Here is a 13266-nt window from a genome sequence, read left to right on the forward strand (position 1 = left end):
GGGTGGGCAACCCACCCCTAGGGTGGCTTGCAGCCACCCCATAGGTGTTGAGTGATGGCCAGGGGTGGTAGCCTTCAATTTTTTTTTATTTTTTTTAAAAAATTTTTAAGTACAAACATATATTCCTTCGCTTTGATGTATCTTTTTGTTTTTGTATAAATTTCTCGTGACCATGTCTAGAAAAAAGGCTTGTCTCTTGGCTCTATTTTATATATCAATATATGAATTATTTTCTACCCAAAACTTAAACAGCCCAAATTTATTATTTAAAAAAAATTTGGTATGAGAAATAGCATATAAGAGCAATATGTAAAAGAGTTTTTAATACAACATGGAGCTGAAGCGGCACAGTATGGCTATGATAGAATGTTGGGTTCTATTTTGATATGTGTTTGAATTGAAAATTGAAATATAAAAAAAAAAAAAAAAAATCAATTCTTTTTTTTTTTTTTTGTATTTTTAGTTAATACTTAATATATATATATATAATTTTCAATGTTAGGCTGGTACGAGGTGAATATGAAAAAAGGAGTGAAGGAGAAGAAAGAGATCGCATTGAGGAAAATATATGAAAATAAATTAGTGCTTCCATGTAAATAATGTGTTTATTACTAATAAATAAATGGAGAAACTTCAGTTTGCTCTCTGAACTTCTAGTCGATTTGATAAATTCTTTTTCAATTTTTAAATCTCTTACTTTGAACATCTGAACTTTGATTTGCTCTCACTTTGGATCTCTCTGTTAGTTTGAAGTTAAAAACGGTGTAATTTTAACATGAGGATATAATGGGCATAAAAATACAAACCGTTTGAGTTTAAAGTTAAAAACTAATAAAATGGTCTAAAGTGAGAGCAAATCAAAGTTTAGGGATCTAAAGTGAGAAATTTGAAAGTTGAGGGAGTTTGTCAAATCAGCTGAAATTTCAAGAAGGGCAAACTGAAATCTCTCCTAAATAAATAAAAGAGCCAGGGGTAAAACGGGAAAGAAGAATTAGGGGGTGTTTGTTAAACAACACTTCCATGGCACTATTCATCTTTAAAAAAAAGTTAAAAAAGAAAATAATAATTAATATAGAAAAATAAAAAAGTGGTATTGAAAAGTGAAAAAATTTTATTTTGTAGTGATTTTTTTATTTAAATAAAAATAAATAATAAATAATGTGATATAAAAAGTGAATAATTTGACATAATCATAAAAATATTTTTTTAAAAAAAATAAAGTGAATAATGCCGCAGAATGTGAAAAAATGGGATAGAATTTAACCAACAAAGCCTTAGTTCCTCGGAATGAATGGCTCAAGAAACGAGATTTCAGTGTAGAGTATTAATTAATAAAGTGAACAGTATCTACAGTCTACACCAACCAACCCTTTTACCAAACAAGTTGTGTGGTTTGACTTCAATCCCCTTTGGTCCTCTACAGCTGTTTCTAATTATTTTGAGGCTCTCTGTAGACAGCTGGCAGTAGTGTAGAGGAGTAAAGCGAGGGGCGAAGTAAAACATAATGCCGGCGTGCTGAGCATGCCAGGCAAAAAAAAATATTAAAAATTTGTTTTTTTGGCCTGACGTGCTTAACACGCCGGCGTTGTTTGTATCACGACCCATAAGGCCAGTAGGTAGCATGTGATGTAATTGTCAAAGTCGTCGTGATATCAAAATGTAATCAATGGCATTCCATTCAAACATGTTTGAATATAATTCTTTATCTTATTATTTAAAGAAATAATAAGGTTGAAAGTGAGAATACCACCTAAAATATATTAAAACTCTTGTTCCCTTTATTCTCTCTTTGCTCGTTTGCTGTTCTCGTGTTGCTGCCGTTGTTCATCCTTTCTCTTCCCTTCTATCAGGTCAGAATTTCACCTTATTTTTTAAGTAATATTCTCCTAATATTTTTTTTTTCTCAGAAAATACTTTTGTTTTTGTAAAGCTTTTCACTGTTTGGTGTTTATAGTGTTTGTTGTTGCTTCCTATGGTTTTGTAGTTCGTATGATTTGTGTGCATTTTTTATATGCGTTTATGGTATTTGATGCCATAAAAATTTTAATATATTTTTTTTAAAAAATTATATTTAATTAGCGTGCACACACCACAGCACGTTACTATGCACTGTAATGTGTAATGCATCACCAATAACAATTAACAATTAACAATTTTTTGAATTTAATGAATTCATCTATAATTTTGTTCTTTGTTATTATTATTATTATTTCTGTTTTTTTCTAAGATATTTTTGTAAAAAAACAAAGTAAATTATAATGAAAAACCCGTGCATAGCAGAGGTTATAGGCCAGTGGAAATAATAATACTCATTTTAATATATTCTGTCCATTATTATTCACGAGATGGTGAAGAAGCAAATCAAAATATCTACTTGATTTTGAATAGAAAGAAAAAAATATATCAATAAAACCAATCGTAGCAACGACTTGAGCAACAGAGCAAGTAACTCCAATATTGAAGGCAACATGGTATACAAAAGTCTTCAAATTGGCAACATTATGGCCCACTCAGAAATTTCAGAGCAAAAATCCAAGACATGCATCGACATCAATTATTGTATTGGAATAATTAATTTCTCAAGTAATTTTTGCTATGCATCGACATAAATTATTGTATTTGGATTCGTTTGGCTATGTAATTTCTTAAGTAAATTTTGCAAATAAACTTTGCGAACTCAATTATTATTGTATTTAAATAATCAAATTAATTAGACAAGGGAGGTAGGTAGAGGACAACATGATGATCATCAAACAGTAAAAAGTATATATATATATATATATATATATGTGTGTTTTTCTGATGTTTTTATTATAAACTATTAAATTTATAACAAGAAAATGACATATCAAGTCATTTTTATAAATTAGATTGAAAGAGGTTTTTTCAATTCATTTAAAAAAAAATTCTATCCTTATCATTTTTAAAGACAAAAGTGTCCAACCAAATCAATAGGAGAAAAATTCTGAATCCATTTAGTTATGTGTTTTTGTCTAAAAAATATAAAATAACAAAATTGTCATCCTAAATATAACTAAATAACCCTCTCCCTTTCATCTGCAATTGCTAGTTCTACTCTATTTCTGCATTTTTCACACTCTATATAGTCTTTACATCTTCTCAAAACATTTCTGCAGTTCTACCTTTCACTTTACAGCGTTCCTTAACTCTCATCATTTCTTCTCTCTACCCTTCAACCCCTTTCATCAACAGCGCAGTGTTTCACTTTCGACCATTCCTTCACTCACCATCAGGAAATGGGGGAACCACTTCTCTCCTTTGTTGCTAAGCGAATCATTGAGGCTTTGTGCTCACCGGCTGTCAAACAGATCGGATTGCTCTGGGATGTCGAAGATGAGCTTCAAAACCTGACCAACACCGTTTCAACAATCAAAGCTGTGCTTCTGGATGCGGAGGACAAACAGGCTGCAGGAAACTGTGCGGTTAAACTTTGGCTCGAAAGGTTAGAAGATGTCATTTATGATGCAGATGACTTGCTGGATGCTGTTTCAACTGAAGCTAGACGAAGAGAAATAATGACCCGTAATAAGAAGGCCAAAAAGGTACGCATTTTATTTTCCAAACCAAACCCGCTTGCCTTTCGTCGTAAAATGGTCCGTGAGATTAAAGCTATCAAAAAGAAGTTAGATGCCATCAACGCCGATTGGAAGAATTCCCACTTGGAGGTACGCCGGGTTGAGCCACGAGTTGTGAACAGGGAGAGGAATAACACTTATTCTTTTGTACCTGTGGAAACAGTTATTGGTCGAGAGGATGATAAGAAGGCTGTTATAGACTTTCTGCTGGACTCCAACGTTGAAGACAATGTTTCCATCCTTCCAATTGTTGGCATTGGTGGATTAGGAAAGACTGCACTCACTCGATTCGTATCCAATGATCACCAAATCCAAGAACATTTTGAGCTCAAAATGTGGGTGTGTGTCTCTGATATCTTCGACGTTAAAAATATTGTTGCAAAAGTCTTAGAATCTGCAACCAAGGAGAAACCAGCAGACGCTGAAATGGATACATTGGTGAGTAAACTTAGAGAAAAAATCGAAGGAAAGAAATACTTCCTAGTGTTGGATGATGTGTGGAATGGTGATCATGGAAAATGGTGTTGCTTGAAAGAAGTGCTGATGGGTGGTGCAAGAGGTACTAGAATAGTAGTGACTACCCGCAATGAAGTCGTTGCAAAGACCATCCGCCAGGAAAGCGTTGCAAGCATTATTGGGACAGTTGAATCATATCCCTTAAAAGGTTTAGATGAAGACGCATCATGGTCTTTATTTAAGCAGAAGGCCTTTGAGAGAGGACAAGAGCCGGAGAATCCATGCATGGTCGCACTTGGAAAGGAGATTGTAAAAAAGTGTTTAGGTGTCCCTTTGGCCATAACGACAATCGGAAGTTTACTAGGCTCCACAAATTCAGAAGCAGAATGGAAGGATTTTAAGAACAATGAGCTCTCAAAAATATCTCAGAATGCAACTGAACTTTTACCAACTTTGAAGCTGAGTTATGATAATCTTCCTTCACATTTGAAGCATTGCTTTGTTTATTGTAGTTTGTTTCCAAAGGATTATCTGTTTTATATACCAGAACTGATTCAAATGTGGATAACACAAGGGTTTGTCAAGTCTTATGATGATCAGAGCCTATGTTTGGAAGACGTTGGTAGGAAGTATTTTAAGGATTTACTATGGAGATCATTCTTTCAAGAAGCTCGAACGGATGAGTTTGGTGACATAATTGATTGCAAAATGCATGACCTCATGCATGATCTTGCCATATCAGTGGCAGGATCGTTGATAGCCACATTAGGTGATAAGGAGACAAAATCCGATAAGAAAACGCGTCATCTATCATTACGTAATTACGATAAACCTATTTCTATGTTGTGTGAATTAAGTAGGATTAGGACATTTCTGGTTCGCTGTGACCGTAAGTTGGATAAGAATGATTTTGATGCAATTATTTCAAGTTTCAAGTTCTTGCGCACGTTGGATATGTGGTCTATAGATCTTGATTATTTGCCAAGCTCTATCGGGAAGCTGAAACATTTAAGGCGTCTTGATCTTTCTCACAATAAGAATATCAAGAAGTTACCAGATTCTATAACTAGGTTGCAGAATTTGCAAGAATTATTACTCCGGGAGTGTGACTCACTTAAAGAATTGCCGAGAGACATTAAAAAATTGGTCAATCTCAGGCATCTTGATATATATGGATGTGTTGGTTTGACTTATATGCCACGTGGATTGGGGCAACTGAATAATCTTGAGACGTTAACAGATTTTTATGTCCACTCGGGTTCTCACTTCAAGCATTGCGGTGATTTACGAGAACTGAACGGACTCAATAAGCTGAGAGGAAGTTTAGAGATTATAAATCGTCGACATGGGAAAGATGTTGCATTAGAATATGAGGCTGTAAATCTAAAGGAGAATCAAAATCTTCATGAATTGGTTTTCGATTGTTGTGTTACTGAAGGAGATGTCAATGATTGGGATGTTGTCGATGATAAAATGCCATTTGAAGGCTTCCAACCGCCCCCAAATCTGAAACAGCTATCCTTATGGGGCTGTCCGGGTTCAAGTCTTCCGAGTTGGGTTTTTTCATTGACAAATCTTGTGAAGTTGGAGCTACGTCATTGTCGTACATTAAAGTCTCTCCCCCTTCAACATCTCACTTCCGTTCAAGACTTGATTCTTAAGCGTTGTGTTGAGCTTGAGCTAGCCAATGATGAGGATAGGATGCAATGGCAAGGCCCTACGAACCTCCTCTCTCTTGACTTAACTGGACTTCCAAAATTGGTTTCTCTCCCCTCAGCACTTCAACATGCTACCACGCTACAAAAGCTCTCGATTTGGAATTGTCAAAGCTTGACGGCTATACCAGAGTGGATCCACAACTTCAAATCACTTCAAGACTTTTCAATTGGTAAATGCTCCAGTTTGGCATCACTGCCCGAAGGAATGGGTAGGCTAACGTCTTTGAAGAGACTAGCAATTTGGGATTGTCCCATCTTATTGCGAAGATGGGAGAGAGACACTGGTGAGGATTGGGCAAAGATTGCTCAGATTGCAAAGTTAAGAGTTACACTAGCAAGAAGAAGATTCAAGCACCGATGCATCTTTGACCATTCAGGTATATTACTCATCATTTTATTTGAATCCTTCATATAAATTGAAGTACGCACCTTCTTCCCCTTCATTTTCTTCATTTTTCTCTCTTACGGCACTTTCTTTGATTTTTTGTTTGGATGTACTTATTTTAACTAAGTTCAATTTTTTGATTTAGTTACTACTTTCACCTGGTTATTGCAATTTGATGACTTACTTAATTGTTTATGTATATCGGTAGCTTTTCTTGGTACTGATACTAAGTTAATGGGGCATGCATCTATTCACTATTAACTAGTTAAAATAAATACATCCAAACAATCTTTTCCACTTGCACTCGGTAATCTTTAATACTAAAGAGAGTTGAGTTGAAAAAGGTAGGTTTCATTCATTTATGGGCTTGATATTGTCAAATTAGAAGTTTCTTATTTATTATGGATCAAAGTTTCTGATTTTCTGAACGTTTCTGAATCAAGTATCAAAAATCTTGTTCCTACGTTGAAATATTATAAAAGTCCAATCTTGTTTCTGATGGTTAAAAATGAGGCTACTAAATGCATAGCATTTGAATTTTACTTTTCAGAACTTTTAGAATATGAGTTATCTTTTATTCACTGAAAGGGAAAAGGGAAAGGGGAAAGTGTACAATGTAATTTTCACTCGTTTACGGGATATAGTCGTCTTTTGATTGGATTGGGTCAGCATGCCTATTGCCTTGTTCATTTTGTGATTGATGTGCCAGTGAGAACACTGAAGGATATGATTAAAAGAAAAAATTAGCGGGCATGATATGATAATCTATTGACTTGAATAAAATGTCTCCTACCATCTATTATTTTTTTGTCATAATTTGCAGGGATCTCATGAATGAAGGGAGGAACATGCAGTGAAGGTCTAGGAGAAGGAATGTAGAAAATTGTTTCCATGGAAGATGCTGCATATCTACCGTGAGTATTCTTTCCCCTGTTTATGTCATACAAGAAGGAAATAGAAAATCAGCACTTGTATCTGCGATTGTGGGCTTTCTCTTAACCTTATTCATGGATGTATAACTTGCTGGCAATCTTTTGTTTTTGGAGAGCCTGATCATTGTATGAGTGTATGCTTGCTATAACTCTTTTGACTGTTTACGTTCATCTCTGCATGATTAAATTTGTTTATTAAATTTGTTCTGTGCTGGTCTTAAACATTTTGTAATTGTTTAATTGTCTCTGCTTATGGCTTTTATTAAGTTATCTATACCTGTTTATGTTCTTCTCTTTCCAGATTGTTTATAGTTTTTAGTATCTTGACTGAGTTTCATTAGTTTTCTTTGTTCAACCAGTTGAAATATGTGAAATGATTGGGATGATTGGCACGGCACGTATACTCATGCCGAAAGCAATGGTGTTGAAGTCAAGGATCCTGTTAATTTAGTATTTTAAATCTTTTGTTAATTGTGTCTGTTTTGTGATTAGTTTTGTGACTCTTGAAAACGAAAGATTGTGATCAGTATTGAAGGCCATCACAGCATGTTGAAGTCTTATATATGGATCCTGTAAATTGGTAGCTGAACGCATTTAATTTTTCTCTTTTTGCTTCTGTAGCCATCTTTTCTTCAAAGATGTTTGCAATCCACAGTTCATTTTCTATGCGTACTCAGATGCTAATATTTTTCTTTTATCTGATTGTTGTGGGTTATTAAGCTTCTTTTATTTTGAATTAAAGAATCTCCAAATAGTTTTCGATTTCTCAGTTAGCATACCATACCAAGAATTACATAAAATGCCTTCCTACAAAACGATCTCAAAGCTCTTCCAACCCTTGCTTTCTTAAATTCAGTTAGAGCTCACTCGTGTTAGAATATATTACGATATATTATTTTATTGTCATTGATTGTAATTAAATTAAATCAGATTTGAATACAATTAAATCTCATTTGATTTGATATTTATACCGTTTTGTATTTTCTCCAACTCCTTATAAATAGGGACTCTTTGTATTTTAAAATCATCAAGTTAATAAAAGCATAATGTAGACTTAAGGCTTTATCTTGTAGATGTATATCATAAATCGAACCACGTAAAATCAGTTGTGAGTTGTGTCCATTTTATTTTATTTCCGCTATTATCTTATTTTTTCCATTTGTTTATCTTTTCTTTGTAGGTCTTTTTACCATGAAAGATTTAGGATAATCTCTGATTTGGGGAACTTACAAAAACCAAAGTAATTCATTCATATATATATATATAGCCAAAGAGCTAAGAGCTCTGTGCCGTATGAATTACAAGAAGAACAAGAGAAGAAAACAATAAGGAGATAATTGTTAAGAGATATCAACATGATCAACATGGGTGAGTTGTCAATCTCCTTGGATAAATCTGCAGAATCAGGACCAGTGTCTGCATAATCTTGGATCACCATTACATAATATTTTTCATTTTGTAACACAAGTATAATGTGGCTTGTTAAACTTTGGAATTAATGCACCTTTTTATAAAATAAAAAAAAAAAAAAAAAAAAAAAAAAATTGACATCATAATTAGTTAAATGATGTGTATGAAGTTGTTTGACAAAATAATACACTGTTCACTCTTGAAGTAACAATTGATAATTATTTGAACTTGCTCTTCCTTTAAGTCTTGTGAAATTTCCACCTTTTGTGTTTAGATATTTTTATTAAGATGCTGATGCTACTTTAGAGGTTTGTTTAAGGGTAACCTCTAAATTGGTAGCCATGCCTTTTGATTAATTAACACAAGAATACTTTTGGGTCATTATTTTCCTCATCCTCAAATAATGCTGGCAAATCTAAATTAGTACAACAAATAAAGATCTGTCACAAGAATGCACTGTACTCCAAGTATTTCCCATCTGCAATGATACCAGTATCCACGTAATTAGATTTATATAATGGCCCACTTGCACTGAGCCTTTGACTGAAATTTGGTCACTAAAGGCATGGAAAGTAAGTGCAACTTTTATACTGCAATGTAATTGTCTATAATTTGTTTATACGAAGCTTGAATCTCCAAAACTGATGGCATAATTGGCCTAATTGAGCTCATCTTCTGTATAGTGAGAGACTGTGAGAGGAATATACATAAGATTACTCTTTTGGAATATTTCCACTCATGACTCAACTATGAGACATCGATCTTGGTCGGAAGAAGACGAGTAGAAAAAGCCCAATTTCTTGTGGCAATGGCCAAAAGGCATTTTTGACAAAAACCTAAAAATGAAGTTTTTTCTCAAAAGTTTTTTTTGACTTAAAAGTTATATTTCTCAAACACAATTCAAAACAGAATGAGGCGGCACACCAGCTGACAAAGATGGTTACTACAAATATCAATGATAAAATATAGAGATACTACACTCCAAATTGTATTAATGATATTGTTTTGATGAAGCAATTAGCTCCATCTCTTTGATCGTTTGTTGGAGACTCTCTCCTCCTCCTGATTTTATCAATGATAAAACAGCAATTTTTTTCAAAAATAAAAAAATAAAAAATAATTTTACACACATTTTCGCTATTCTTCAACTGTACGTACGTGATGTCATTTAAACTTCAATAATGATTTAAAATCGAAGTCTAAGAATATGAAAATAAAAGCGTACGAGTAAGAATGAATTTAGCATCAATATTAGGACAGTTGGCCACGTTGAATCGAATCAATGCATCAAAAAACTAAGAAAGATTCCTCCATCAGCAATTTGTCTCTTCCTTGTGTTATTTAATTACAATAATTCAGCTTTTGAAAGAAGACTTTTACAATTAACAATGGAGCTATAGCTAGGATTGAACGGTGGAAGGTGGGTGTGCACCGCTTGTGATCATCTTACAATAATTAAAAAATATTTTGTAGCAGGTGCGCTGTAAATATCAAGGGTTAGTGGGGCTAATTTTTGTTTTTAAAGTAGCAGGTGTGTTTGTCAATTTTCAAATCAAGGATTCGTGTGGCTTGCGCGACAAGTGAATAATGAATTGTATTTAAATATTCAAACTAAGGGGAGGAAAAAATATATTTTAACTCGTTAAATTATCACTGTATTTTTATTTACACTTCTAAATTTTAAAAAGTGGCATTGGAGTTTTCTGTACTAATTTTTTAGATGGATTTTATGGCGTTTCACATTGCTCATGGTGTGGAAAAATGATTGTACTTATATAGAGTATGCTTTCTATAAATAGTAAGATGCATTATGGGGTAAATCTAAGAACAAATCCATGTTAAATTTTTCAAAATATCCTTTTTTTTTTTTTTTTTTTTAAAGAAAAAAATTGTAAGGATTTAAACGTTGGTTGGGATTTAACTGAATTTATAAAAATATCTTTCCCTAAATCTTTGAAATTTTTTTTTTTTATATAAATATTTTTTTAAAATTTGTATTTTAGGAATTTTGATAGATCCTAACGAATAAGTGAAATTGAAAAAATTGAAAAATGAATATATTAAATTGATATATTTTTTTAAGTTTATATAATAATTTAAAAACAAAATGTGAAATTTTAAGGTTTAAATCACGTGGTGTGGGGACTGTGAAGTTTACAAAAGTTGGCCACGTTCAGTCGAATCTCTGTGCATAAAAATAAAAACTAATTTACAATTTGTCTCTTCTTTGTGTTGTTTAATTACAATTCATTTTTCAAAGAAAGAATACTTTGGAGGCACTCGCACGATTAACAAGGTTTAATCACGTGGTGTGGCCGACCACGTTCAATCCAATCTATGCATCAAAAAACTAAGAAAGATTTGTCTATTCTTTTTGTTGTTTAATTACGATAATTTATCTTTTCAAATAACACTTTTACGTCCACTCGCACAACTAACAATGGAGGATTGGATTTGTGTTTGATTGAAAAAGTAGTTTTTTTTTTTTTTTTTGAAAATTCTTGAAATTTCATCCGAATTTGACAAATCTCCTTAAACTTTAAAATATCTCAATTTAATCCTCTTAACTTTCAATTGCTCTTAATTTGAACTCCCCCGTCAGATTTAAAACGTTAAAAGTGAGACAATGAAGTTTATACCCCTGATTTTTTAAAAATATTTCAAATTTATCCTTACTTTCAAATAAAAAAATATGGCCGAGACCCACCGTGGGTTAGCAGACCCACGATTGGGTCTCGGCCAGAGACCCAGCGCGGGTCTGGCCTGACCCGCGTGATCTTTTTATTTATTTATTTTGCTTTAAAAAAAACGAAAATTATGAGTATTTTAGTCTTTTTAGGGTTTGCCGTTAAAAGTTAACGGCTAAATCAGATGGAGGGGTCCAAATTTAGAGCAATTGAAAGTTCAGGGGACTAAATTAAAATATTTTGAAGTTTAAACAGGGTTTATTAAATCGAGTGAAAGTTCAGGGGTATTCAGTGAAGTTAAAAAAAAAAAAAAAAAAAGCTTGAGGAGTGTTTTATAAAATAAAGGTCATTAAATACACGAGTGTAAAGAGCCTAACATAGTGAGTCAACGCCAATTTCAAAATAATAATATAAAGCAAGCATTCTAAGTAGATTTATCAAATTTATTAGTCAAGACTCAAAATACTAAAATTCACTTTTTCTTTTTTATTTAACTATCAATTTTTTAAAAGCATTTTTAGTAACCTCAAAACTGATGTTATATACTTATATTCCGATAAAAAAAATATAATTCCTTAGTTTCCTTCTCTAAATTGTATAAATTGTATAATTCCTTAATCTAATCAAAGAAGGATAATCCAAATTTCAGTCCAAATTACGACACCCTAAACTCACATTTCCAAAAATGTCACTCGCATCATCCAACCAAGCTTATCTCTTCAGCGAAAGATGTATTAGTTGGCCTGCGAGGAAGGCAGATAGAAAAGTTATAGGGGTGAAAAGGTAGGTAGTTATTAACCGTTAACTGTTAATCACTTTTCAAAGCAGTTAAGAGAAAAATACTAACCACCTAGACAGTTATGGTTAGCGCTTTTAAAAAACCTAAAACCGCTAATAGTTACCACCTTTATGTATATTATATAATATATATAAAAATACATGAAACGACGTTGTTTTTATGTTTAAATATATATAAAAATCAAACAATGATGTTGTATATAGTAGAGTATTATCATATTACCATAAAAACGACGTCGTTTTGATTTTTTTTATTAACTGCTAACCACCGGTTAACCGCATAAACGGTTAATGGATTGTACTAACGGCTTAGGCAGTTATGGTTAATGATTTTAGCCAATAACCACTAAGCGTAACTGCATTTTTATCCCTAAAAAAAACTTCGATTTATCTCCCAAAATCACATTTGTAATTATTTTTCTAAATTTCGAAAGCTCTTAATTAAGTGTATCTATTTTTCAATATCACCCGTATGTTAGGATTTTTCATTAAATCCTAATGAAATGGTGTCAAAATTTCAAAAATACTCCTTATTTTTTAAAAGAAAAAAAAATGTTTTAGTGTTTTAAGACTTTGTTTTAGTGTGTTAAAAAGTTTTTAAAAATTCACGGGTAATAGTTTTTAAAAAGTATTATATATAACCACATTGTTTTAGGGTTTTTACATATAAAATTCTAAAAACGAGTATTATCAAATTATGGTATTGGATTTTTTTTGTTTTTTTTAATTTTTCTTTTTGAAAAGCAATTACCGGTTAACAAAGCAGGTAGACAATTTTACTAACCATCTTGGCAATTGTAATTAATAATTTTAGGTAATAACCATCAACCATAACAACATTTTAACACTTACCCCGCACTTATTTTTACTTCTCATATAATTAGTTTTATATTAAAAACTATTTTTGTAGACAGCTGGCTAGAGCAAGGGTTAATGGTTTTTAAAGTAGCAGGTGTGCTGAAATATAAAGGATTAGTGGGGTTAATATGCTTTTTTAAATCAAGGATTCGTTTGGTTTTATTGAGTAATTTTATAGACTAGTTTGCGCGGCGCAACAAGTGAATAATGAATTGTATTTAAATATTCAAACGAAAGCATCATGAATCATCGGATGAAGAGAAACAAAGCATCTGCACTCACGTGTTCCCATTTCAAGTATTCGTTTGGTTTATTGAATTCATCAAAACCATTTCTTCACTCTTCCCTTCTTCAACTACTTCCGTCGGTCAACAGCGCTGTGTAGTTTCACTTCTGAGCATTCATTCCTTCATCCACCATCACGAA

At 32.6% G+C, this 13266-nt stretch overlaps 1 protein-coding gene across 1 annotated transcript; it reads left to right on the top strand.

Annotated features, from left to right (window-relative positions):
- Window positions 1-1793: 1793 nt before the first annotated feature.
- LOC132163029 (putative disease resistance protein RGA1) lies at window positions 1794-7782 on the top strand. Its single transcript, XM_059573234.1, has 4 exons — window positions 1794-1850; window positions 3214-6147; window positions 6979-7069; window positions 7447-7782. Exons 2-3 carry the CDS (start codon window positions 3258-3260, stop codon window positions 6987-6989), a joined length of 2901 nt encoding a protein of 966 aa, XP_059429217.1. The 5' UTR covers window positions 1794-1850; window positions 3214-3257; the 3' UTR covers window positions 6990-7069; window positions 7447-7782.
- Window positions 7783-13266: the final 5484 nt, after the last annotated feature.

This window comes from Corylus avellana, chromosome ca1 (genome assembly GCF_901000735.1).
Source record: "Corylus avellana chromosome ca1, CavTom2PMs-1.0".
In the NCBI taxonomy this organism is placed as follows: Eukaryota; Viridiplantae; Streptophyta; class Magnoliopsida; order Fagales; family Betulaceae; genus Corylus; species Corylus avellana.

Excerpts from the sequence above, each read along its gene's own strand:
- LOC132163029 (XM_059573234.1), top strand. The coding sequence starts at position 3,258 with ATGGGGGAACCACTTCTCTCCTTTGTTGCTAAGCGAATCATTGAGGCT.